Consider the following 27,967-nt stretch of genomic DNA (forward strand, 5'->3'; position numbering starts at 1 on the left):
CCACAGTATTTTACTTGTAATGTATTATATCTGCTAACCATAAAGTAAAGCAATATTCTATTTGTTCCCATTTCTATGCGAAATTCATCCACCAAATTCTATCTTTACGATAGAATAATGTCACTTTACATGTTGCAATATTAACCACCCATTTACCCAAGCATACCACTACTGTTAATACGATGCTTATGGTGCTGTAACATGGAGTTCTACCGCGGGCATAATTGTTTGAAATGCCCGAGATAGTGTGATAATTGTCATAACTAGCCTTTATTCCTACGGAATTCTCGTGCAGAACTGATGATATTATAATGTTATTAGTTTTTTATTTCGTGTGTTTAATAACTAGCGCTGTACTATATTTTGGCCTTGTCCAGTATACGCGACCCGGTTCTGATTATTTCCGAAATACGTCATTCGTACTACAGCGCTTAACGCGTTAGTTCTGATTTGCCAAGTCTGCTATGTATAGTCTACTTAATGCAGCTTTATTCTGTGCTCTGATAACTGTAACCGTTTCATTGAGAATCAATGAATGTATCAATATTCTAGACATTGACGACTTGGTTCTGGTACTGTGATGCTTAACTAGGCTATCAGGGGTTAATGAATGCGTTATCAATGAAGTCAAGATTAGCCAACAACCGATAATAATTAACAACAGTTCACAACCCCCAACAACACGCTTAGTTAGCATAATCCCTCATGTCTTCAACTAAAAGTAAAGCAACCTTACAGCACCCATATAATGTCGTATAGTCAAAGTTTATTTAGATTTAGACGAACGATTAAAGTAAAACTGCCCCAAATCTATGCTCTAGCACTGAAATAAATTTGAATTACCTAACATACAAAATTGTACACTGAAGAAAATGTAAACGCAGCAAAATGAGCACTTTCTTAACAATTACGTTTAAGCCACAAGATCTTGACAAGTTCGTGGCAGTGTTCACTACATTTCAGTTTTGTTGTTAGCACAATTAGCTGTATTAGTTATATTCATGATTTTGCTACTTAAAAATCACTTTTACCAGTGGTTTCCAACCAAGCCCAACAAACAAACAAACACCATATGAGTCTAGTCCCCCAAAGCCCATGACAAAAATGTTTGACGCTGCAAATACAGTGGCAACGTGAATGTCTCTATTTGGACCATAGTTACCAAGTGTTCCTAACAAAATAAAAAAATAAACAAAATACAAACATAAAACTCGTGCAGACTACAAGCTTACTATGGTAAATGGGGAAATAAACATGGGCAAAGTATAAAATATAAAGATTTGTCTTGGTCGCTCTTAGGATTTGACAAAGTTGGTCAATTCAGCGTATAACGGAGAAATATTGCATATAGAGCACCCTACTATACTCTCTTAGCCGAGCAGCAAAAAAATACAAAAAATTTTGTAACAAACCAAATGCAACATTATCAACCAAAAATTTGTATTATCTGCAAAACATGCTCATTAATCCCAGATCGCTGCGTTGAGTTGATCGCCTCAAATTAAAACAAAAAACAGAATCGATTTAAATATTCAATCAACTTAACATATTACAAGAAATACTGGCTGCTTTCAATAACAGAACATAGACATTTTCCACACTGGTACATCTCAGACTACACAAACACAACGCTGTGTAGCATTTCTCCCAGTTCAGGGATTAAGAGTCATACAAGTTGTGCCGCTGTTGGTCGCGCAAGGCTAAAGAATCTTCAGCGATGGAGCATTCTTCATGGCTCACAAGTACCTTACCGGGACAACAACGCGATAATTGTCAATTTAACACTAGCTGCGAGTCCGTCTCTCACGGGTAGGCTTAAACAGATATCTCACACCATTTGTGAGATCTGCAAAAAAATAAGTTAATGAGCTCGCAATATTACTGGCTAGCAAACTTAGCTTAGCTAAACTAACATGATCAGAAAATTACACGTTATATATTGTCAAGTTCATTGTACCATGCAAAATCATGTTGTGAGTATCTGTTATGGAATTCACAGGAGAACATGAAGCACAAACACAAAGTAACAAAAATAATTATGCGAATATGGATACGTTGGGCTAACACTTACTAGAAAAGCTTGAACTAACGGCAAGTCGCGTCATAAATTTTCACTTGCTGGCAACCACACCACAGAACCTGAATGTTCTTTTATTACTCCTTTTACGTTGTTGTAAACGTCATCTAAAGTCTCTCCCTGTACAATCGCTGCAAAGAAAATATTTTTTATTTAAGTACTCACTCAAAACTAGAGTTTGAGCTTTAAAATACTATCCAGTGCAATATCGAAACAACTAACCGGTGAAATATTCGCCGAATTCTTGTTCCTGTTTAGTCGCTTTCTCATAAATTTTACGCGCTTGCTCTTCCACGAGCCTTTTATTCAATTCGCTGAAAATTACAACATGAAAAAGCACTTGGCTTGAAAAAAGCATAACTTGGTGCACATATGGTGCATCACAGAACTTACATAAGCCATTCGATTGACTTGGGTCTAATGAAAATTGCGATTGGCCAAAGACCAGCCACTTGTAGTCTTTTAATGGCGTTTCCCGAGACGTCAAGAATGCAGTGTTTTCGCTACAGGGAAAAATAAGGAATTAAAATAGACTAATACGTATAACAAGTTTGGGACACTTTGATTATAACGAGATACCAAAATTAACTACTAACCTTTTCAGCGACGTCTTTGACTGACTGTACGCTGGTTCCGTATAGATTATCATTATACTGGCCAGCTTCTATAAAAAAATGACTTTGGATATCCAATTCCATTTTTTCGCGTGACGTGACAAAATGGTAATCCCGGCCCTCCACTTCGACATCCCGCTTCACTCTGGTTGTGTCTGTGGATCAAAGCAAATAAATCAGCTGTAGCACTCGAAGGATTGTGTCATTATAGCTTACTAAGCGTGGTCTTGCATCATAAATTAGACAACCAATGAAACCACAAGGATACGCAATCTTTATAAACTGCTTACGTGGCACGCAGGAACCGAATTTATCTGGATACTCTGCGATAAGATCATCGTTGATGCGATCTTTGAACGGTCCCAAGATGACAACTGGTCTGGTGTATTTGACTAAAATATGCAAGGATTGATCTATTATAACCCATCCTTTGTCATCATCCTTCACAACACTTAGTACAGTTTTAACATGAATATAAGATTGCGATTTCACTTATGTCATCCAACGCAGCTATAATAACCAGCATGTGCAGCAGTGAGCTCTGGTACATGGAGTCATTTCTACTTACGTTCTTTTTGCACTACGGTTTCGTATGACAGAATGATTTCTTCTTCTGCAAATTAAAACAATGGTTTAAACACGTGCGTGATAATATCAAGCAAGCGCTGTAGACACGTAAAGTATCATGTTAGAGCCAAATTTCTAATTTAGTGAAACGCCATGGTCACTTACTTAAGCTGGTCTCACTATCACTTCGATTTGCAGGAACAACATGATCTAAAAAGAATGAATGAGGATCACATGAAGGGCAAAACAACAATGACACAAGACCTGATCCGATCATTTTCCATAAAGCAGCAACATAAGCAAACATGTGCATTAACAGCAAGTAGCAAACAAAAAAAAATCAAACTTACTATCTTGGTCACTGGATTCGTCCAGATTTTCTTTGCTTTTATAAAATGGGAACTTTCTGCTAAACGTTGAGCTTTTCTTCCGTTTAACGTTTGAATCCTGATTAAACAAACAGTGTTTGGATATGAGATGACAAGCAAAAACAAACAGATTTCATCATGAAGGTAAACTCAAGAAACGATGCTTACTTTGCTGTCAATGACCGGCGGTTTGATTTGGGAAAACTTTACTTGTTTCAGTCTTGCCCGTTCTTTTCTTTCTACTCTTTGCTTGGCTGGTATTACACCAAATTCTTCACTATCTCGTCCATATTCCTGTTATGCAATATAATTACTGACAAATTCATGAGGCAGTATTACTTGTGTTTAGATGTTTAATTGTCAAAAATCAGTGATAAGAGTTCATCTTACCACTCTCCTTGCTTGCCACCATTCATCATCGCTTGCATTTATAACATGTAATATGTCACCATAGTGAAAGGACAAACCTGGATTTAGAAACAAGCCCAGTTAAAAAAGACATTGATATTGGTAAGCATTTATCGTACAAGCTCAAATTAAGAGTTTCATCGTCATAGTTCGAATAATAAAAAAACAACATTAGGTTTAGCAAACTTTAATCGAAGGAACAGGCTTTCATAATAAACAGTTTATAAAGAACACTAAATACTACAAAATATATACAGATTTCTGTGGGCAATATACCATAAGTAGGTAATTGACAATCTTTATAAATTTACCAAGCTTTTGTGAAAGCAAGCACCAGCCTTTGTGAACTAATTTGAAACTAAAAAGGCTTTTCAGGAATAGAATAGACTAGACTACAGAATTTGTATAGCTTCCAACCTTGTACAGAAATGTTACAATATTATTGACATAAAGGAAATGTAATAAAGATTGAATACAAAAAACGGGAAATGAAGGACGTGTGGCAAGAATGCAGTATTAAAATCTTTCCTGTACCATACACAGTGAGCTATTAAATGTTGTCTCACCAGGCTGAGGCTACGCAATGCAATAAGCACTAACACAGTCAGCTAAAAGGTTTGGTTTGTGCCGAAACTAGGTGATACAAACAAAAATTTAATTGTGATTAACCACACGATTATAAATCATTGACAGCACTGAGATGCCACATTGCTGATACATAGTAGTATCAATAATATCCTGTACAAATCTTATCATGAAACAAAAGCACATATCTTGCAGGAAATTCCTATCATGTTGGTCGCACAGTAAACGTTAATAGCATGAGATGTGGCATCAAAAATTACGCATTTTTTCAGAATCGGTGACAGTTTGATTTTAACCTAAACTTACCGTTACCAAATGTTTAACGATCAGTCAATTCAATCTTACAATTTATGCTCTATTACTGTAGTTACCTTTGCTAGGTAAACCAGAATCTCTGTAAGCATCATAATCAAAGAGAGCTCGAACATGAAGTGTCTTCTTTTGTGATGTCAACAAACTACCACCACTGCTTACAGATAACGTCATCATCTGTTCCCGAATCTCTTGGATCTTTTCCTCAAACCGATTGTATTCTAAAATTAAAAATAATGGAAAATATATCTAAATAGTTCTATATGGAGGATAATTTTTAGTGAGATGAATTTTACAAAAAACGCAAATTCATTGTTCCACTATGGCAATGGATAATCATAAATAAAGGCTAAAAAAGTAATGGGTAATCTGGCAATTACTGACTTTTCGACTGAGTTTATCACTGCACAAATAATATATCAAAACACACCTTTATGTAGAATGATGAAGTTGTTACTCAAAAAGTATATAACATTTGAAAGGTTGGTTATCTACTTATAATCATAATACTGCTACACAATGCACGTTTGTGTTGATTTTGCTATACCAACATGAATTATGCCTAAATCTGGCCAAAATAACAATTGTAAGATTACATATATCCACAGCTAACAAAACGAGAAGCATTGATGCAACTAAAAATTAATATAAGATTCCAAAACCTAATTACTGACTGCTATGCAATAAACTGGTATTAGGGGAATTCCTTGCTTTACATAGCTTAAGCAGAATAGTTTCTTGCATCATGTCATGTGTAAAACCTAAAGACTTGTTTTCCCGGAAACCAGAAACCAGCATCAATATGAATGCAAAAGTCTATTCCAACTGAATGCTTACATCCGCAGCCAGCTTGTTACATGATCACGGTGTAACTGCGAAAACCACATTTACCACTGCGATAAGCTCCTTACTGTTGCTGGTACTTTGAACGCAACCTCATTGCACTGTAATACGGCAAAACCTTTTGTAGCTCAAAACATCGGTGTATGTATGTGGCGATGCGAGGCGTATATCGACCTGACTTGGCATGTTACACTTGTCACGTGCCATTGAAAATAAACGGAAAACATAAATACTACAAATTGCTGGCTAGGCAATGAGCCTTGCTTCCTCCATTGCGTCCAATAATTTAAAACTTTCGCCCATAGTGCTATCTCCGCAGTGTTTGTTGACGAAGAGAAGTAGGGCAAGGCTCTTTGTAAAAGGCAAGTGCCTGGTCCTGCAGTGTTCAAATTAGAAGTACTGATAAGTGTGTGTGTGTGCGCAAGTGCGCTACACATTAGTTTGTTTCAAACACGCGCAGGGCCATGGGCACAAGCAACACAAAAACTATAATAGCATTCCGATCGCGTTCGTTCGTCGCCGCCTCTTCTATCTTTCGTTTTGTTTGTGCTTGAGCGAGCGCGTCCAATCACGAAGGCGCAAAATGACGAGAACGGATCGACTCCATTGACGTCGTTTTCGTTGGACGTGATAAGTAAGATTTAGCAGCATTAACCACTCAATCCTGAAAGTCACAACAAGCGGTATAGAGATAGAGATGTCAATTTTTTGATGTACAAAGGTTGTATGCAGGGGCGTTTTCGTATTAAATTACAATGGTTATTCATTTGCATAATGGCATTTATTTTCAACAATCGATGGGTAATCGGAATTCTATATCCCTAATTAACAAGGCTTAACCAAGTAAACGCGAAATTATTCAATGGATGAAAAAAAACAACGATCGATTCACAAACGTATCGTTTTCAACAACATAAATTCACAAAAGAAATAAACAAATTTTTACTACAGAGACTTTAAATTTTGGAAAAGTACCAAAAATATTGCGTACAGTCTAACTTCACTGCCGCACTAGCACACACAGGTTTGAGCAAAAATAAACTACAACTAGCTCAGAGAATTAAAAACGGGGGACATTGCACAAATGGTAAACTCAATAATTGATGAGGATGGAAAGTGGTTAACTGTCGATCTGTCATACTCCTTTGCCCGTGAAGTTTTATTACAAATTAAAGTTGACGAAACCATATGCAACTGCCGAATATAAGCGCCCATATTATTCAAGTCGAAAAAAAACTTCGTCCTTTTAATTTCTGACGATGATAGTAATTTTTTTTTATAAGGAACTCTTTAATAAAAACTGTAGAGTCATTTCTCTGTACAGCTAAGAAAATCGGACCTAATCAAAGTTACCAAACTTTTCTAGTTAGTTACTTGCGCAATCGGTTGTTTGTAGCTCTGGTTTTAAACTTTATGTATGTAGAATTGTATCTTGTATGACTATGTTCAAAACTTTGCAGCAAAGATCAATTCTGTAACCGGTCAATTTGACCATTGCTTGGTGAGTTTTGGTTTTAAGTAAAGTTCACGCGTTAAGAAATCAGGAATTTTGTAAGAAGGTTTTACCAGAAAAGCTCTGCCTAAACTAAGGAAGGTAAAAGCAAATACTAAAAGCGCCAACCCAAAGTCTCTTAAAAATGAGTGTAATCGGAAGAAAGCCTTCATACTCCAACATTAAGGTTGGTCTCAAAAACATGGACCCATAAATTAAACATCTAACGAGCTAGCAAAAAAAAACTAAGAGTGGAAACAAAATGCTGCTAATTAACAAACCACAATAAATTTTAGAGGTGTCGGACCAGCGTCAATGCAACAACCGTCAAACAACTTACCTTGCCCATTCTGAAGGTCGGAGGTAGTGGTAGATTCCTTGCCTGATGCGACAACATGATTTGTGGGTGACTTCCTTTTTTTTCGCCGGGATCGAGTAGACAATCGTGTCGTTAGTTTTCTGATAAACTGCCCTGTCCCTGGACGATTCTCTTTAGCAGCAGAATAGCTCTCGTTCGGATTGTTTTCGGCTGACGGCTCGTTTATAATTACACGTCCTTCCATATGTAAAAGTAACTTAAAGCAAATAAAACAGCACCTTGCTGCAATCTGTTAACAAAATACCACAGCTTTCTCATTAACAGATATGAATACAGTTGCTAATAGCTGATTTCAAAATTCTCACGGATAAGCTACCACACTACAAAAGGTCTCACATAAAAATCGGATAGCAAAAAAACACTTTACTTGTTTTGCTTCTGCTGACGTTTCATTCCAACTGGAGTAATCGCGATGCGCAGTTCTAATTTTTCACGCATTCATTAATGCGCATGGGCTTAATGAACGCGTCTAAACTATCTGACCTAGTTTTGTCTCATCACAGGCATAATGGTTCTCTTACTTCCAACTGACGACGGTTATATGTGCATTAAGCTGCTACTGCTATTACAGCAACGAGATATATGCCTACTTGAGCTGTAATGCTGAGCAATCTCATTAACAAAAGCAGTTCGGTCTGCAGCTTAACTGTGTAACTTCTCAGCTGGGGCCTGTAATTAATTGGACTGGCACAAACCATGGGGAAATTAAAAAAGGCTTAGCGATACAACGCTATCACCTTATCAGTTGCTGCTGCTGAGCTGTGAGTAGATAGGAACTGAAACTCCTTCTCGTTGGCTGACACTTTGCACTGCTTCTAAAAGCGTAGTAATTAATTTCACAATAGAATGTAAACAAACGTGGAAATGAGGCGAACCGTTCTTGTGATCGTTTTCTCACTCTAAATCTCAGTTGAAAATCTCACAAACAAACTTGCCTTCAATCAATTGGGCGTCTAATGCCGTTATAAATTTTGGTCATGCTACATAATAACGGCACGTTTATGACAACACGACAAAAACGTCATTCTTTATAAACTTAATCACAATCGAAGTGGGCATATTTCTGACTCAATGCGAAACGGAAAAATAATCAAAATTCCGCTGACGCGCGTGGTGAACAAATCAGGAAACTACCTATGACGCAATCTACACAAGATAGTCCGAAATCCCATTACTAATTCAATATCTTATGTTACTATTTAACTTACAGACTCATTCACTCAATATAAACCCAGTAATTTGATGATGCAATAAAACAAATATAAAACTGCAGTTTGACTCACGCAGCAACAGAGCAGAATCTAGTTCTAATAGATTTTTGTAGAAATTTTGCATACATGACTATTAAGAAATAAGTCAAAAAGATTGTCTTCTGCAGCGTTAATTATGTTCAATAAAAAGGAAAGGTCAAGTCCTTGTACAAGTCTTCTTGTTTTCATAAATACAGCTTGGGTCACTGAGTTATTCATCAAAAATTAGGCTGATTACAAGTGATGAGCAATGCAAAAGAGTGTACGGTGATTGCTGATTATGTAATAAGTTACAAACAGACATTGACGTCATTCACGCTAAGGCTAAAGCTTACTTTGAATACAAAATATAAATCACTGAATGCATGAAGACATGTCCGTTTCGAAGCTAAAACTTTGGTAAAATGCAACAAAAACTTTGTGAAGTTTTCCAAAATCCCACCTGCAGCACCTTCGTGTGAAATGTTTTAAGATCGACACGTAAAGCAGAGCTCTGCCAATTTCATTGCCAAGCAAAGAGAACGGTTGGAATTGAATTTGGAAGAAACTTTTCTCATGCCAATAAAGAAAGAAATCTCGTGGAACCATAATACACACAACAAAAACTGCCTCCAGGAAAATTGTGAAAATACGTGGAAAGTATTGGGAAAGGTTCGAGACGTATCACAAAGATAACGGAACTGATTACACTGTGTCTGAAGTACACTTGGCATTGAAAAGCGGTTTCATCGTATTCTTGCGTAGCTTTCTGATAAGTAGCCTGTGAAAAATCAGCTCTGCACTTTCATGTCATCGATTTCATGGCGAGTTCGTTAGCTCTTGACGGATGACCCTAGTCGTTATCTTTTTCCAAAATTCCAAACGCTAAAAATGCGTACACAATTTTTGTAAAACTGTTTAAAACATCATCATAAAATTTAGCAATGTTGCACGTTTTTTTTGGGGGAGACTACTACATTAGACATATACGTGTCTTTGGAATGTAAAAAAGGTTATGGCCACAAATGTCTTGAGACCGATTTGGGAGAAGGTTTGTGAAAGCGCTATTTCTGGATCCATCATAACTATGCTCCAGAAGGAAACAACCTTACTAAGTATTGCCACATTGTAATGTCTCGCATACCATCCTGGTCCCAAGTTAATGACCATCGTACAAGAAACCTAATTTCTGGCTGTGAAAGCCAGGACGAAGACTCTGGAAAATTCCGGAAAACACATTCTCTGGATACACATAAAGATGGAATGAAAAGTGCACAACACTACAGTAGTAGGGAATTACATATTTTTACTATTTCATGATAGTAAAAAGTTTATCTAGCAAGTACCATCAGTTTTGTGACACAGCTCCTGAACCGTGTTCAAGGCGAGAAACAAATCTGTTCATGTTTTTCCAAACGAAAGAAATGGTTGTCTTGCACTCGCAAATAATTATAATGTTGTGAAGTACGCAATGTCAAACAGGGAAATCAACATTGCTTGTTAAAGGGTCGCATTACAGAAAAAGGAAGCGTCAAATTTGAACTGGATTCTCATAACAAAATTAAGGACAAACTGTTTTGCCACGATTACTTTTCGTTCTATGCATAGTTTGCTTGCGACCAATCCATGCAGTTACCAGCACATAAAATACACTGTTTTAAAAGCACAAAATACGTCACATTTTCCGCTGAAAATGATAACATCACGACAGACATTTACAATAGCCAAAATATAACCTATCAGTGCTTCGTTTTTGCTCGTGCTCTTACCAAGAAATCTGGAAATATTGGTAAAAACGTTTTTAGAGAGGCCGATCTGAAACGGTTTGACAATTCCATAATAATCAAACGCTTTTCGAAATTCCAAATATAATGGTTAGACGGCAAAACTTCAAACGCACCCAAAGCACAACAACCGAAATGCAATATCAAACATATACCAAAGAATTGCGCCTACAGACTGTAATGACATAGACATTGCAAAATTTGCCATATGATTAATTATTATTAACCACTGCGAAAATGGCGAGTTTAAAATAACTCAATTAAGTAAAAAATACTTGCCTTCGGGTTTATACTGGGCTACGATGGTGACTTGTTTATCAGCGCTTTTCAAGGCATGAGCGGCTTCTTCGTGACTGGCTTTCGTTAAACCAATACCATTCACCTGTTTAATATAAACAATAGATAGGTTAAGGTATTGGCTATATAGATCAAAGTGTCCATAAGCGGAGCATAAACGCTATGATTTAAGAGTGATTTGTAAAAGTTACGTAATTACCGATAATAACTGATCGCCTTTGTGTAATTCCCCGCTAACGTCAGCTGTACCGCCAGCAAGTATGTACGATATGAAGATTCCTTCATTCCCATCACCACCCACTATGTTAAATCCTAACCCGGCGGTACCCTTGTTCAACGTCACCGCCCTGGGGTCTCTGCAATGTTATATGTGCATCAAAGACAAGTACAGACTCATTAGTCATTATTAAAAGTACTTCTAAAGCAGTTTACTGTGAATAGGGTATTTTGCGCAATACAACATTATGCTGAACAAAACTTGTTCAAATATGATCGTAGAACATGTTTTTGCGACGTTTCTGAGAGATAACAGCCCAGTAAGAAAACACAGTGTGCGAACCTCGTAATGTCTTCTTGCACGAGACCGCTTCCGTCGTGAGATGCGTTAAATATCATCATCCTTGGTGGAAGATCGCTGTTTTCCCCGTCACTGTGAAGTGAAACTTGTACGGATGGTTGCTGATAGCTTGGATATCCAGCACTGACGTCTACTGAAACGACAAAATAGAAGAAAACATGTTCGGGTAACTTTGACTCTGCCCTTACGACACAGCACCACACTGAAACGCTTTATCTATAGTTTTGTACACTCATCTGACTTGGTTAGTTTGCGCTCAATAATCCCTTCTGCAGCGACGACCAAATACAGCTTTCAACATATTATTATTTGGTCGACACCTGATTGATACCTCTGCATAATCGAGTCGATGATCATTCAATACATTTATCAATAATTCAAACATACACTTATACATGTAGGCCTATTACACCCAATACCAACATAGCGATTTATCAAGTAACTTTTCGTAGTGCAACAAAACTCGGCATAATCAAGCAAAAAGGTTACCAGGCGGCAGAAACTCATTGCTCATTACATTACAGACGCTTCAGCGGCAAATATTTTACTTAATATTGGTATCATCCTTCAAAGCCTAAATGTTCACATGTGTATGAGTGGCCATTTCGAGGAGTTTATTTGCTCGCAGTTCATTAAACTTAATGTTGACTTGGGTATAGGTTATCGACAGGAAATCAGCTTTACAAACGCAATAGCTGTTAAGTATTCTGTACAACAGGTAAACGTTTTACATCAGTTCTATGTTTAACAAACGTATCCACAGTTTATTACGTGCACAGAACGATAAATCGAAATGAGGTTACAAACCGCACCTACACAGGAGAACATAGAAGCGCCTCCGGTAAGGCGGGAGTAACCGCGGTCGAACATGAATAAGGCATGTCCTCATGAAATATACAGCGTCCATAACACAATTACCAATTTACAAGAGTTAACATGTAGCGATTGGTAATTCACCTTTGTTTTTTACAGGAGGTGCCATAACAGCTTACTACGTTTTACTCATGTCAAGCTTGCAAACGTAAAAGGAAAAAACACTGGTAATTACGTGGCGAAGAGGGTTTGGTAGACATGCGTATAACTTGTAAACAAACGGATTAGACGTATAAAAAAGAATTCTAGAATAGATCCGAACACCGCGGTGTTACCTTTGCGTTCTGCATCAAAACCAGGAGAACATCTCATGCCATCGACTGACCGCTGATCGTACATATCGTCCACAGCAGGAGGGAGCAAGACGGGCGGCACGTCTTGTGCAGCATAGTTTGTAGTAGAATTGATATAGTCCTTGCGTTCTAGGGACATTCCCACGCCATCGCTTTCTGCTGGACCAGGTGAAAGATACTGCGGAAAAGAAGGGTGGTGGCAGACGCGAAGCCTCACAACATTCGAAGTCGATTTTAGAATGGCGACGGCTTGTTCGTGCGTTACTTCGAACAGTGCTTTGCCATCCACCTACGTAACAAAAAATATGCATATGTTGTAAAACAGAGAAAACGAGCAAAAACGAACTAATAAAACGGCAAAGTAATGAAGAGTCGTTTCATTTTGAAGCAATCTGAAAGAAGAAAAGGTATGAAGGGTATATTTGATTAATTTGCCGTGCAAGCATTATCTTTTCCGGAAAATCTAATCATAAGATGTCTCATATACTCACCATGATAATCTTGTCACCGACTTGTAAAATTCCATCTGCTTCTGCCGCTCCGCCCTCGATAATTTTGGTCACAAAAATTCCATTATCGCCAGGTATATGCTGATTACCTGCACCACCAGCTATGCTAAACCCTAGGCCTAAGGAAAGATATAAAAGGTAAATGTGAACCATGCAATATCTTTTGTGTATGCAACACTTACTTTACTTAAGCCTCGTTTCGTTTCGGAAAAAGGAGCAAAATGCAAGTTATCGATTACCTTTTGTTCCTTTAGTCAGCAAGATATCGGTAAAGTTGTCGTGATAAGCTACATCTGGCATAATCTCGGAGGGGTTAATCATGACCGGTTGATCGATTATTCTCCTAATTTTCAACCTGGGATACAATCGAAACACATAATACCTCCGGTACGTGCTCTTAACACAGGACTGATCGCGAAACAAAACCCATTTTACAATGATTTCGCCTAATGATAATGACGACTTTATCCCTTCATTGGTATGTGAATTTGTAAACTATGTTTTTAAATATTTAATTTCAACAGTTAGTTGTTTGCATAACTTTCTTTGAAACGAATCAATAAAGATAATGCAAATTTGCAATTTCTGTCATTTCAAAAAGTTTTAACTGAAAATGTAATTTATTAATTCCATTGGCCCTTTGACGTTAATACTTATCTGATGTTGAAATGCGTTGATGTAAAATGAATGAGATTAGAAATATGTGACAAAAGTAATTTAATTAAGACAAACGCTATAATGTCCATCAACAGAAACTAAAAATAGCAACAGGTGTCAAAGGAAGCTGCATGCACAAGGTTAACAATAAATCCCCGTCAACACTGCAGGTCGATTGTACTTACTCGACTCTCGATCCGGCAAGTTTCAATGCGTTTACAGCATCAGCGTGACAGACATTGCTAGTATCGATTCCATTCACAGCCATTATCGCATCGTTCGCCCTAAGAAAATATTAAGGACATGTTCAGGAGGGGTTATTGCAATGTCGGAATAGATCAACTATGGTATGTTATTGTCACAATAAGATTTAAACGTTAATGTTCATGGAATAATTGAAAACGACGCTTTTACGGTGAAGGCTTACCTTAGTCTTCCGTCAGCGGCTGCCGCTCCACCGGCTATGATCTTGGTGATGTAAATGCTGACGTCATTAACATCAAGTGGATTGTCTCTTCCACCCGCGATAGAAAAACCCAATCCCGAAGTTCCCTGGTTAACGGGGGAAGAAGCAAGTTTTTCATGGGGATCAATCACAGCTAATTAACCTTAAACAATACGTGACTAGCAAATGCCTACCCTTTCGAGAATGACTTCGTCGTAGACATAAATCGGGGAAGCCTATAGAAAACATATAAACGAAAACTTATTAAAAAGAAAGTTTTCGAAAACCTCAGTGCAATGTTCAATACAACTTACCACCATATTTTCTGAATAAGGCGAATGGTCTTGGTTAGGTCTCTGCAAAAATAAACATGACGATTGAAAGCTGTGTGACAGTGAAGGATCAAACAACAAAACATACAAACAACATTAAAACAAGAAACGAAAAACTAGTCTTAATGGGAACCTACTACCAAGGGGAACATCAATAAGAAATTTCATTATTCCCCTAAGAAAATCGTGTAACTTTATTAATTGCGCCTTCAAACAAACAAAACTTTTGTAAACGTTCTTTAAGTTTTAAGGAATACGTTCTGAGTATATTTAAATAACAAGCTGTTGATATCGATACGTAGCCGTTGTAATAAATTAGCAACGACAGAAAGTCAAGAGTACAAGGAAAGAGATCTTCTATCTTCAACAAATTGGTATCGACTGGTTGTCTGTATGATACATCCAGTGCTTTGTCACATGCCATTTACAATTTCAACTAACTGAGAAAAAGGACATATGCCAATATTATTTAATAAATTGCATTGAATATGTAAATTATTATCGATAGCAGAATTCTATTGAGATACTTTCGACAAAATACTACGAGGGCATCTGGTAAAACGTCTCAGAAGGAACACTGAAGCAGAAAAATCTCAAAAACAAAAGATTTGTCTGACGAAATAAAAGTGAAAGACAAACCTAAAACAGTTTCTCCTTGAGACATAAGCTGACCAGATGGAGCATTTGCAGACCGAAAACATTTACTCAACTATTAAAAAACTAGGTTTGACAAAACAACGAGGCAAAAGTCGTCAACCATCATAAAAGGCTAAAAAGCACATACATAAGTTCGACAACGTTGAAAGCTTCATTACTATAAACAATATACGTACAGGTTGTCTGCATGACATTGACCGAGGTTGGCGATTAGATTGCGTAGGGGCTTTGACGTTCTTGAACGATTTCAGCGGGTCGCATGCACTATCTTCAACTTTTAGCTGTTCTTTTTCTTCATTGGAAGATTTCTATGGATAGAGACGATCTTTAAAAAAAACGAAACTCAACATCCAAAGATCAAATCAAACGTGGCACAACAAACCACCAAGCCAACAACAGGGAAGTTTTTACTAGATGAATGAAACCAACGCGACCACGACAAAACAAAGAAATCTCCTGTTCAAGCAATCAAATCAAACACAACCGCTGCAATCACTCAACCCATGGTAATTACCCACTAAGAAATTATTTAACTTACTTTGCAATTGAACGTGGAACTAAAAGTAGTCTGCTTGAACTTCATAGTACATGAACATAACATTTCAAAACAACGCCATTGAACCATAACAAGAACAAAAAATTGTTTTGGAGACTTCAATTTTAAGGTCCGTGAAATAACGTTGCAAAGTCCCCGGAGATGGCCACCATCAACCGGAAAGAATGTAGCATATCCCAATTTCAAGGACGGCTTTCAAAAATGACAGCAGGAACGAATCAAATTTGTAAAGGAACAAACCCACCATCTGTCAGATACTTGGGAGCTTAATAGAACAATGGAAAAGTTCTGTCTCGGATCGAATCACATCACTGAGAAGGCAGACAATTTAAACAGGTAAAAAATAGAACTTGCCTTTGTCTTTGTTCGCAGCGGTAAAATCAATGTAAGTCCACTGCTTGATATGATACTGAGAATGATACTAATATTTAAAAATATTTATGATACGGATAAGTTAGACGACCGGCTAGCTGTCGCAACGCCCTTTTAACAAAGTTAACCAACTGTGCAACAAACATTTATTACTAAGCGTTAGATTTAGTAAAAAATGTAAGCCATTGTTCGGCGGAGAAAATCTCTTGGAGAAGAAAGCTCTTAAAATATTTGAATCTTCCTCTGCCAAACATTGAATTTTTCTGTATATTAGGCTTGCTCATTTCCATATAACTACCTCAACTTTCACGAAGCTAAGGGTCGACGATATGCTTGAAACAGTTGTTTTGTATACCCTTGAAGACATTGCAATAGTTTCTTATATCATATCGCAAGCCACAAGCATCTACAAACACAAACCCTAAACCTGCAATCATGTCTCGATTAAATCTTTCTGCCGTAACATAAGAAGAAAATAATATCTGTTGCTTCCACATGGCTGCTTTGTTGTGACTGCTACCGGCTATATCATCGGTCAGATAGAAGTGAGTTTGTGCTAAGTTTCAACAATCGATCGAACTTAGCATAGCGGAGAACCATCGATTGCAACTAACCAGGCTAAATAATTGGGACCCTCGGGAAATAGCAACCGAGGAGACACAAATAGTCATTTTAGCTTTATCTTTCCACTTTCAAAAACGATTACGTGGCATTATATCAAAAATGAAAAAATCTTTCTCGGCATCGTTTAACTGAAAATTAAAGTAAAAATTGCCAAAACGGGCAGTGGAGTCGGAAGAAAATAAAACAACACTAAAGAACAACCACTAATTCCAAGCAACTTCCATTAGAAAAATCATCAGACAAAGTTATGTTAAAATAATTTATCAGCCAACAGCCAAGATTGAATTATACTATACAGCAGGTATTTGTACGTTAACGAGTACAAATACACCAACGGAGAGCTAGTTAAGGCTAATTTAAAGCAAAATGTTCCTGTTATACACTTAAGTACGCAAAAGTAATTATACTTATTACTACAGTATTTACTTGTCTGTCACAGCAAATATTCTATTCATACTTGATCCAAATACCTCAGTCATCCCTATTGTTTCTTTTCTTGTGACGTAATAAGAACGGCATCTCGTCATAATTCAGCGATGAATTTGCGTTTTTCCCGCTTACGTATTTATGGCAATAACTGCTTAACCCAGGGGTTCCCAACCGGTGGTACGCGTACCACTTGTGGTACGCGGGAGCTTTTCAGGTGGTACGCGAGCAGCTCTCCGTTGCATGCGATATACAGTATAGTAGTATAACAATTTAAATTTGAGTTGCTAAAATATGCGAAAAACACTTTTATTTCTTTCCGTACTAAATTCTCTGCACTCAGTTAGCTACTTTTGTCGATCTTGCTCCCTGCTGTCATTGTTATTAATACAATGCTGCTGTGCGAATATTGGATCAAATTAGTTGTTTTGAAAATAGTGGTACGTGTTGACAATCCGTGGTGGCTAAGTGGTACGAGAACATAAAAAGGTTGGGAACCCCTGGCTTAACCCCTATGTACGTAGGTGGTACTATAGTACCGGATTTCTGTATCAAATTACTTTTTTCAAGAAATTTCGGTTGGTCCCGGTACTCGGTACTTTTCACGTGATAATTTCAAAATTTTAACAAGTATGTTTTTAAAAATACATGTTACTTAATCCTTAATACCAATTTTAGCATCTGTTGATCTTTTTTAATCTAGAAATGTCAAGTAAAATTTCAAGCGATTAACATGTTTTGACCTGGAGTAACCTTTACCGGGGGCATTATAGCGGCAAACAATGTATTTGCAGCAGCGTTTTTTACACAAAAGGTACCGGTACCGAAACCGACAAAGTACTGAACTACTTTTTAAAAATAGTACCGAATACCGGTACTGTCGGTACATTTTTTGCTAAATTACGAGTACCGTTACCGACGGTACTTTCAAAGTACCGACTGCTTACTTCTGACTGTATATTAGTACAAATCGCCAGTACATTTACTGACAAGTACTTTTAGATTAATGGCCAACTTGTTTTTGGACTTGCCCCTTATTTTAATAAAGTCTACAAAAACTTGCTCGGGTCTACAGTTCAAATACCGCAACTTATCTGGTCAAAGGAATGCAACTTTTCTAACGTGGATGTCTCACAAGTAGACCTGACGTGTCTTTTTATTAGGAAAATTCCACGAAGATAGCTATCTTTTAATGGCTAATGGTACCAACTTGTAAATTGTATGCGAAACAATTCCGGTCTATGTTTGAACGCAGATATATTGGCTACTATGTACAACGTTCGCCGTGTGTATTTGTAGGAGACATTTCAGTTCTGAATGATTTCCCTTACGTGTTTTAAAAAAAGTCGGAGTGAATTATTGTTGATGCATACGAAGTACAAATTTGTAAATCTTGATGGTAGCATTTTTTGTTTTGTGTTATAAATTTTTTTTAAGGTTTTTCTGAAGACTAATCTCGAAACAAGCTACGTAACGCAAATATAGGATATTTTTACAACTTCCAAGTAACGTAACTATGTTACAAACTTTCGCTATTTTGACGCTATTATTTTTGTAAAAGCAAATAAGATGCTTTGGAAAACTTAACGTCATTGTGGTTTGCACTGTATTCAATGTTTACAAAGTAGCAGTGTTTAAGTTCGGAATCGCAAAAAATATGTCCACCGTTGCGCTATCTTTTGGTAGATTTTAATGACATTGCAAATTCTGGTTATGTTACGTATGCGGTTAAGACTACAGGTTGTGGCAAGACAAGAAATTGAAAGTAAACGCCAATGATTTCAAATGTTTTTCCGATTTAGAGATTTGTCCTCGCAATGAAACAAAAAATCTTCGATGGTGAACTGCAATGCAATGACTATATACACCAGGCATGCACAACATACGGCCTTTTCATGCGGCCCACGAGATATTCCGTGATTTCGCTCATTCATGCATTTTCTCCACGGTTACAGTTACATAATCAACGAATCCGATGCTTTACCGCCGCTAAGCGTTAAAAACAACTAGATACTGTAGTGCGAGAGGCAACCGTTTCTTGACAGTAACCATCTTCTCAACGATATCTCTTATTCAACGGTTAATCGGTCACATTATATAAAGTAGGCTACACGTTAGTTACAACAACGTTAGCACGCGGCCCGCGAAAAATATTTTTTCGCTAAAACGGCCCGTGTACTGTTTTGAGTTGTGCATGCCTGATATACACGAACAAAGTGCAGATGCCTTTTTCATATACTGTATTGGTGTTCAGTGACGTTTCTTCGAACATCTCTAGTACTTCCAAACCACATTCCAGAACCTTTGGGAGCGTTCCACAATGAGCATTGGTTGCATTCACTAAACTACGTTAACGCAAACGTAGCGCAGATGACATTATACAGCTGACAAGCTGGTAAAATAGGCATCAATACTGTATTTCAGATAGCAGTATATAAAATTTATACTATTCATAACGCTCATAGCGACACACTAGTGGTATTCGAGGTTGTTTTTGTGCGACAAGTAAGGCTGTTGAGCGCTGCATCACAATACAAGAGACTTGGTTCAAAAATCCCTCCCCATTACTGAAAAATGATAAGGCGCTGAATACAACGTGACTATAAAGAAAGAGTGGTTTCTAATTGAGACCTTCAACACAAGCTAGTTTCAAATGTGTGATTATTTTATTGAGATAAGTGAAGTTGGCAGATGTGCAAGCAATAATTCGGATATTACAATTTTATACCTTTAATATAGGACTCATGGTTAAAGGGCTTCTGTGGCATCCAAGATATGCCAAAATTTTAAAATACCAACAGGGTTGGAATAAGTTGAATAAATCAATAAAGTTAATAAAGGTGTATCTGTGCTCTTTGGACATGACACTGTTCAGGTATTGATACCTAGCTTGTATACAACCAACTCGAAAAAACTCTATGTTTAAAGCTTAATGATAAAAGGAAAATACATAACCAACAGCATAATGACAAAGGGTGCAGTTTACAACAATACACAACAACAGCGAAACAGAATCTGTGAAAAATACGACATCGTGCAAGCTTACCCTAGACGCACAAAGACAAGTCATGATTTCCATCTACTCGTATGGGACGCGCTCCACACTAAAATGTTGTTTTCTACACAAGTTGCTGCAACATGATAGTAGGCATACAATAAACGATATGTAGCTTTGAACTAAAATAACCGTTCGGTTATAATTCTAATAGTAGTTAACTACAGTATAACAAACAAATGGTATACGATGTACTATAGTAGTGCAAATAATAATGTACAAGTTTTAGATAAACTTTGGGAAATGAGGCACTATAGCCGAAAGACGCTGTGTCATTCATATTCCTGTGAAGAATAACACCAAAGATGTGCAATATTTCATACAAAGTATATAATTTGCAAAGTTACTTTCATTTCAAATTTACAAACTGCAAATTTTATACAACACTTGAAAATGAAAATCGTTTGCAATGATAGCTGATGACAGAGATTACTTATTTTTTGTCTATTTTTATGCACCTGCTGCACAATTATCTCCCCGGCCAGAGCCTCAATTAGATTTATCAGAAGTTTTCTTTTTAACACTTGTGTTTCACAACACTGTAACACCAAAGTAATTGGATAAGAAATTGATCTGAATCATGGTCATTTCTTAACAAAGATGCCCTGAACTAGTTTTAGGTTTGTTTGTATCTGTATCGATTAAGGATCCTGCAAAGAACAGCATCTGCAGAGTGCTATCGTTCTACGGTTTCTTTGCACCTTGATAAATAACAAGTTTGTAATTGAGTTGCTAATTTTTAAATACAATACCTTGCCACAAACCTTTCCTTTCGCTAATGCATTAGATCGATTGTCTGTAAACAAAAATCTTTAGCAACATGTTTTTCAGTATCAACACATATCCAACAAAAGCACTACGATTTTTAACAACAAAAACGACCTACGACGACTTCAATATAAATCATAAGTGCTTGACACATAATCAATGGAAACATCTAAGACTCTTTGAAAAACTGAATCAGTCCGTCAAAATCACAACCATGTCACCCCACGCTACCATGGAACAGTGAACAGAGACTGATTAGACTGAGAGCTCGATATGAAAACAGGCCGACCAGTAAGGCACATTTTATTCACACCGAGGTTATCTATGCAGTGTTTTCCGTAATCAAGTGAAGCTGAAAAAGCGGTGAACGTCACCCTGCTAATGGGCGAAGGGTTTAGAAGCTTTACCTGAAAATGCATTACCTCGGCAAAATTTGCCGATCAATAGTGATAAATAATGCATCAGATGACAGTGCCACTCTCACTACACATCAAACAATAGTGTACAAGTCAACTTCGACGTCAAATAGACACTGTCTTGGCACGAATATATGTCAATATTTTTTAAAATAATGTACTGGAATAGAAGTGATCCTTAAACAACAATCGGCACATGCAGCTGATGTCCACGCTTAAGCTTCTGTTGCAAAAGGCATAACATTTTCAGACGCCTAATCCAGTTGTAATATACGTAAATCATCATTAACAAATTACATTTTTGTGATCATGCAACCAAATGTGGACACACATTTCTATTACAGAAGAAACTAACACCTCAAGTGAGTTGTGGGCCAAATTTGATTTTGTAAAACGTTTTCTCATACCTTCACCAGGATTTCACCAACTTTTTACCACGTTCTATATGGCCATGGCGTGCGAGCGCACTCTAGCGTTTTACTTTGTGCGTTTTACAAGGAAAATTTACTAGAAAAAGTAAAAAGCCTTTTTCGAGCAATTTAGTTCAAATCAACCATAAAATACCGAATATGGTATAGCAATGGCCAGTGGGTAAACTATTTTAACCAAACACTACATGACGACCTAAAGTAATTCATGCTCACAATGCAAACCACACCTAAGACTACAACGCCAACGTGCTGTACAAGTAAGATGAATATAATTAACTGAGACACATTTATGTTCGTTGTCAGGTTACCTTCATTATCAAAAACAACTTAAGTAAAGATGTCGTCATCTACGACGTGTTTCATGTTTGACGTAAGCGTCTAAAAAAGTCGTAGTACATCAATACAATTTAGGAGAACGTAAAAGAACGTTAATTTTTTCTGGCTATTTCGGTAGATAGTGAAACGGTCAAGAAGTGGTGCGGCTACATGGAGACGCAGATTACGGTTGCCCAACAAACCATGAAACGACTTCTGCGTGATAATCCAAGCTGGCAACTGGGTGTGCCAGGAAAACAAAACTGAAAACGATGGACGTCGGCTTTGTTGCGCCTGATAAAAGAAAATGCGGAAATACTTGGCTATTACTGATGACTTCGTAGTAACTAAACAAATATTATTGCATTCATTGTTATCTACCCCGTCGTACAGAGTTTAAGCCTATTGCGAACAACAGATAGATATAATATCGGATGACAAGCGAAATGTAAACCTGTGACTATCGTTGAAAGCTTCAGGCGTCGCGATAAATACATAAATCTAAAAGCTATTTGATAGTGAAAGCGATGAACCATGGTTAAACACACACTCGAGGTAACAACAAAACAAACTCGCAAGATTTACATTGAACGGAGCCGACAGACGACATCTTTACTAACATGTCCCAGGCTTGGGTTTGTGGTGGATTCAATATGAAACAAAAGTAATTCATTCAAAACAAAAGATAAATGTAATCTGTACCCGATACGGAAAGATGTAATAATAATAGGAAAATCACGGGCATGTCTTACCCCAAAAAGTTTTTAAAATTACTGGATGTTAAATAACGAACGTTTCCCGCTTTACATGAATTGCAGTTTATATACGATTGTTTTGGTCATACACAGGAAGCCTTGTCGACGTGAAGCACTACAAATGTGTGTCGTAAAACGTAACCTTTATCGACAACCAATTTACACAAAAAGGTGTGTGAAACTCTTTGGGCGTTTAACAATTTCCGTAAATATTTTAAGAACCGGAAAAATGGAAACTATACAAAATTTCATTACACTCTTAAGAAAAAACGACTTTCAGCGGGCGAGATACAACATCTGTTTTCGATATTGCTGAAGCGCATTGCATTCCTAGCATGGTTTTAAAGGTTGCAAACGTCTCGTTTATGTATCATCTGTTATAATGATGACAGATTTTATCAGTGGGAAGGTTACAGAGTTATATCGTGCAATAAAGTCACATAATTCTTCTTCTCGTTCTCCCAACTATAAACTGGAGAACGTCAAAATAGCGGGAGTTTTGAACTAAGACGACAGACAATGGAAACTTTCGGGAGATAGAAAAGAGAGAGGCAGTTAAGCGCTGTGGTTATAACGGAAAGACTTATACGCACTTTAGGATGCTTGTCTGCAACATAATAAGGGTAAAGAGTAGCGACACCGAAATATCTCGCAAAAGCTTGTTGTGGACTGTGGTTATCATATACTCTTACACACCAATAACTTTAAGTAAAGACAAGTTGTGCTTTTTAGCCTAATCCAAATGGCAAGTCCGCGCGACTAATCTTGGTACAAGTAGCCTGACATATGCAACTGAACTTGGTCGTTTTGACAATGTTAGGAGTGGTATGTTAACCAAACTGGCGTTTGGTACTATAGTAGCGATGTTGCGCATCAGAATGCAAATTATACAAACTTGCTTTAAAAATGCCATATGGATTAGGGTAACCATAACTGAAAAGGCCAAATTCCTGACGGTATCAATGACCACCTTTCGCCAAACTAAACACGCGCTATACGGCATTTTACAGTAGCCTAATTTCTTACATCCTACCAATCCAAACGCTCATTTTTTCGGAAGACAGCATGACTGTAACAGAGGGGAAAATGCACAAAATTGTTACATTTGTTTAGTTCAACAACTGTCTGTTTTGTTAATATTAGACCTATTTTCCACTTAATTAAAATAAGAACAATTTTGCTACATTCACTACCTATAAGTTACGAAATACAAGGGTAGATCTAGTCACTATAAAGCAAACAGCAAAATTGGTTCCACAAAATACACTAGCTTAGTCCAATGACTTGAAAAATATATAGGCCAATTTGCATAATAATTATATACCAAATGAAAATTACTATGTCACAAAACAAAGTTAACTGAAAAATCACACTAGACCAGTGCTAGGGCGAGGCCTTTTAGCCCATAGGCCTAGAAGTGCGTAAAAATAAAATTTTCATTTTCACAACACGTGTACATTATTTCAAGTTTAACATAACTTACTTGATGTTAAAATTCTGGACATTACAGAGCTTTTTAAAATTATTCCCGGATACAGATTTCAAAACCCAAATTCCATACATGTCCAGCAAATTCCGGACGTATGGCAACTAGGGATGGGCGGATACGAACCCAAACCCGAATAGATTCGCCGAATATCACCTTTATGGAAGATTCGGGCGAACACAAACACCAACAATGGCGAACCCGAACACAATATTACTTATAAATTTACTGACTTTCGTAAAAAATGATGATCTAGTTTCCCGACAATGCTAAACTAGAGTCAGCAGTACTTAAATGAAGGTCGTTTTCCTAACGATTTTGCTTTTTCGATCGTTTTTTAAACACTATTTTTCGAAAGAAAGCGATTTGTTTATCGATTACGTCATTTTACAAGCAAGACTTGACAACTTTTGGAGGAAATTTTATCTTTTGGTTCTAATACGAATAGATTCGGGATTCGTTCGTGTCGACCTTCATGGTATTCGGGTTCGCACGAACCCGAATAATCTTCCTCGCGGCACATCCCTAATGGCAGCCCTAATATAGATAGCAAGTATATGTCACTAATAATTATATAACTTCCAAAGCACTTTGCAAGTTAAGTTTGCTTGAATTTGTTTTAATGCCACCTAACAAGATGGTATCCTTTGATGGGGAATCATTCATAAGCAAAGTTAACAGATTAGGATGCGATTCGAAAACACATGACACTACACCTATTAATTTGCTGTCACAAATCAAGAATCTTCTCCAACTGACAGATCCTTAAATTTGGATTCACATCACAAAGGGAAAATGCTATCAATTTACAGCTGTGTGCTATATAATATAACTCTCTACTTTATTTTGACAAACTAAATCCCTAAATGGTCTAGATATAAATGATTGAAATTTCAAGAATCTGTATTGCGCATGCAAACTGGTTTTACCATGTGTTTTTCAGGTTTCATGATTTCAAGTTTACCGCAAGCTATTGAAAGTAGTATCAAAACACGTTCAGCTATCACACGAAGAAAGGTTGTAGGAAATGTAAACTATGATGTATATCAAAGGATTGACGCCTTCCATTCAATATGTTTGGGACAAAATCTTACTATATTTAACAGCTTGTTATTATTCAAATTCACCTGAATAAAAAACATCACAACAAACAACTTTTAAACATAAACAATGATTTGTAAATCTACTGATTGCATATATGTATGAACGTAAAACAGATTAATAATATGATATTAGAAAAGCCTACTTCACAATTACTAAAATATATGTTTACATTAGTAATTATTTCTTACCAAAATAATAAATAATCATGCACTTCTAATTTTCAAAACAATTGCCATAGGCAATTATCATAAGGCTTTATTTAGGTAAGTGCCGAGGCAAAAATCACTCAAATTTGTACGACAACAAATAAATCATCTTAGCGCAGAAAAATTTCAAATCTGTACATGTCAGGGCCAAAAGAAAATGTCATCAATACCTTGTACTGCTTAAGTTGCAGTATACCAAAATTACTTAATTAAATAAATTTTACAGCAAGTTCTTGTCAAACTTACTAGTTTTAAAGGTAATAATGCATCTGAATTTTCCTGCGATAGTATTCATGTTCACAAAAATCTCACAATACAGTAGGTCATTTTCCACTATCCAGTGAAATTATTAGGGTTTGGGTTCTTATCTGCACATCACTATTAAGTTTATGTCAAAAAAATTAGGTTTAAGTACCACTTTGTCAGATAATGGACTAATAATATATATCATTGCATAAAACAACATATATACATAACGTTATTGGTGAAAATTATTAACCTGGACATTTGCATTATTGTTGTGCTGGAATGGAAAGCTGTTATGGAAATCAGAATCGTTACCGTGTTGCGGATGCTCTTCTAAAAGTTGATCTCTTTGATCAGCAGGAATTGCACATTCAATCAGCGTTAATTCATAATACTCTTGAATGTCTATTAGAAATATAAAATATATATACGGTACATATATAGTTGTTAACTTTAACTGATAGCACACATAGCAACTGAGACAAATAAAAGCTATAACAACTAAGGGGAACAATAAATCTTACACAAAATACATTTTTACACCTTACATAAAATATATACCAATTAAAGCATGGAAGAGTTCACTACGAAATATGACCATAACTTTTTCCAAGGCATCTCGTAAAGGTGTGTCCCCTGGTTTGTTGAGTTTTAGGTGATATTGTTCCAGTAAACTTAATGCTCGATCCGCATCTGAAACAATTTGTAAAATCATGAAACATAGAACCAAATACATTTAAACATGTAACATTATTGCTGTAACCAACAAAGGCCACCAATTCCTTTTACAAAAGAATACACAACTAGAAACCAAAAGGTTATGTTAGTACAAGGAAATGTAATTCTATGCACTACTTTGGATACAAGATGAAAGATCATTGGCTAAATCTTATTCAGGGAAATGCTAAATACAATCAAATAGCCTGATGATATCTATTTAATTTAAAAATAAAAATAGCTGAGTAAAACTGGTGTGTGCAAAATATAGCCGAGTAACAAACTAAAATTATAAACAAAGCATATTGCCAAACAAAGAATACCTTGTTTTTTCAGCGGCATTGTTATCATTTGTCTTTACAAATCCAGACTTCCAAACTCAAAAGCATTCCAAACAGTTTTTAGCTTCATTCTTTGTTATTGTACCGATAATGAACTACGATATTAAATCTGATAAAAATGCCACATTTAAAATAGGAGGGACTATGTAATAATAATTAATGTCAAACATACACATACACATACATCAATACTATAACATATCAACAAATTATAAAAAAATGACTTTCAAATTCATTGACATTTATATACATCACTGATTTGTTAAGTAAGATATAGGTTACAAATCTTAACAACTTAACGCAGGAAAAAAACTACCAAAAAGGCTTTAAAACACTGAGCTATTTTTAACTTATTTTGGTGAAACATTGGGAAAAGAAGTTCAAAAAAGTAACAACCTGGCAAAGGAAAATGATTATTGGTACAGGAAAGCAGTAACAATGAAAAGAAGGGTCTAGTGTAGAAGTGCATAACCACAAGATGCCTTTGCATACTAGACCACAGCTACTCAAACTGTGATATCATTTGGTAGTGCAATTCTGCACTAGACCTGAAAAGAACTTCTAACAACAAGAAGCATCTGAAAATGGTAAGATACCAGTATATAACCTACAGTCCAACCTTGAAAGTATGGCAATTTTCGACAATAATTCATGTATGCAAAGATGCACTGAAGCTTCATCTCTTTGTTTAAAATTTATTAGAAATTGGCGTAGACAACAACCAGCTTTTCTTTGTTTATAACAAATCGGTGTGCACGTTGATGAATCTACTGTGTGCAGCTGCTACACTTTCTATTATGGTCTATCAAAAACGAGGTGGGGAAGAAAGATCAACCTAACTGCTACTAGCC

The 27,967-nt window shown here is 36.6% G+C and overlaps 1 protein-coding gene across 6 annotated transcripts; it reads right to left on the reverse strand.

Annotated features, from left to right (window-relative positions):
- Positions 1 to 749: 749 nt before the first annotated feature.
- Positions 750 to 27,254, reverse strand: LOC143450090 (disks large homolog 2-like). 6 transcript variants are annotated; one of them, XM_076950497.1, is made up of 26 exons: positions 27,099 to 27,254; positions 26,620 to 26,751; positions 26,312 to 26,463; positions 15,475 to 15,606; positions 14,624 to 14,665; positions 14,504 to 14,545; positions 14,292 to 14,416; positions 14,050 to 14,148; positions 13,447 to 13,562; positions 13,190 to 13,326; positions 12,681 to 12,987; positions 11,515 to 11,662; positions 11,155 to 11,311; positions 10,938 to 11,040; positions 4,991 to 5,152; positions 4,017 to 4,093; positions 3,795 to 3,920; positions 3,609 to 3,705; positions 3,424 to 3,468; positions 3,260 to 3,304; positions 2,982 to 3,083; positions 2,674 to 2,846; positions 2,471 to 2,580; positions 2,300 to 2,391; positions 2,072 to 2,208; positions 750 to 1,846 (listed from the first exon to the last, which is right to left on the reverse strand). In XM_076950497.1, the coding sequence occupies exons 1-25, from the start codon at positions 27,124 to 27,126 to the stop codon at positions 2,102 to 2,104; spliced, it is 2,856 nt and encodes a 951-aa protein (XP_076806612.1). In that variant the 5' UTR covers positions 27,127 to 27,254; the 3' UTR covers positions 750 to 1,846; positions 2,072 to 2,101. The 6 variants fall into 6 exon arrangements, with proteins under 6 accessions (XP_076806612.1, XP_076806610.1, XP_076806613.1 ...); XM_076950495.1 differs by having other exon boundaries at positions 11,515 to 11,665; XM_076950498.1 differs by lacking the exon at positions 15,475 to 15,606 and having other exon boundaries at positions 11,515 to 11,665.
- Positions 27,255 to 27,967: the final 713 nt, after the last annotated feature.

The sequence above is a fragment of the Clavelina lepadiformis genome, chromosome 3, assembly GCF_947623445.1.
Source record: "Clavelina lepadiformis chromosome 3, kaClaLepa1.1, whole genome shotgun sequence".
Lineage (NCBI taxonomy): Eukaryota > Metazoa > Chordata > Ascidiacea > Aplousobranchia > Clavelinidae > Clavelina > Clavelina lepadiformis.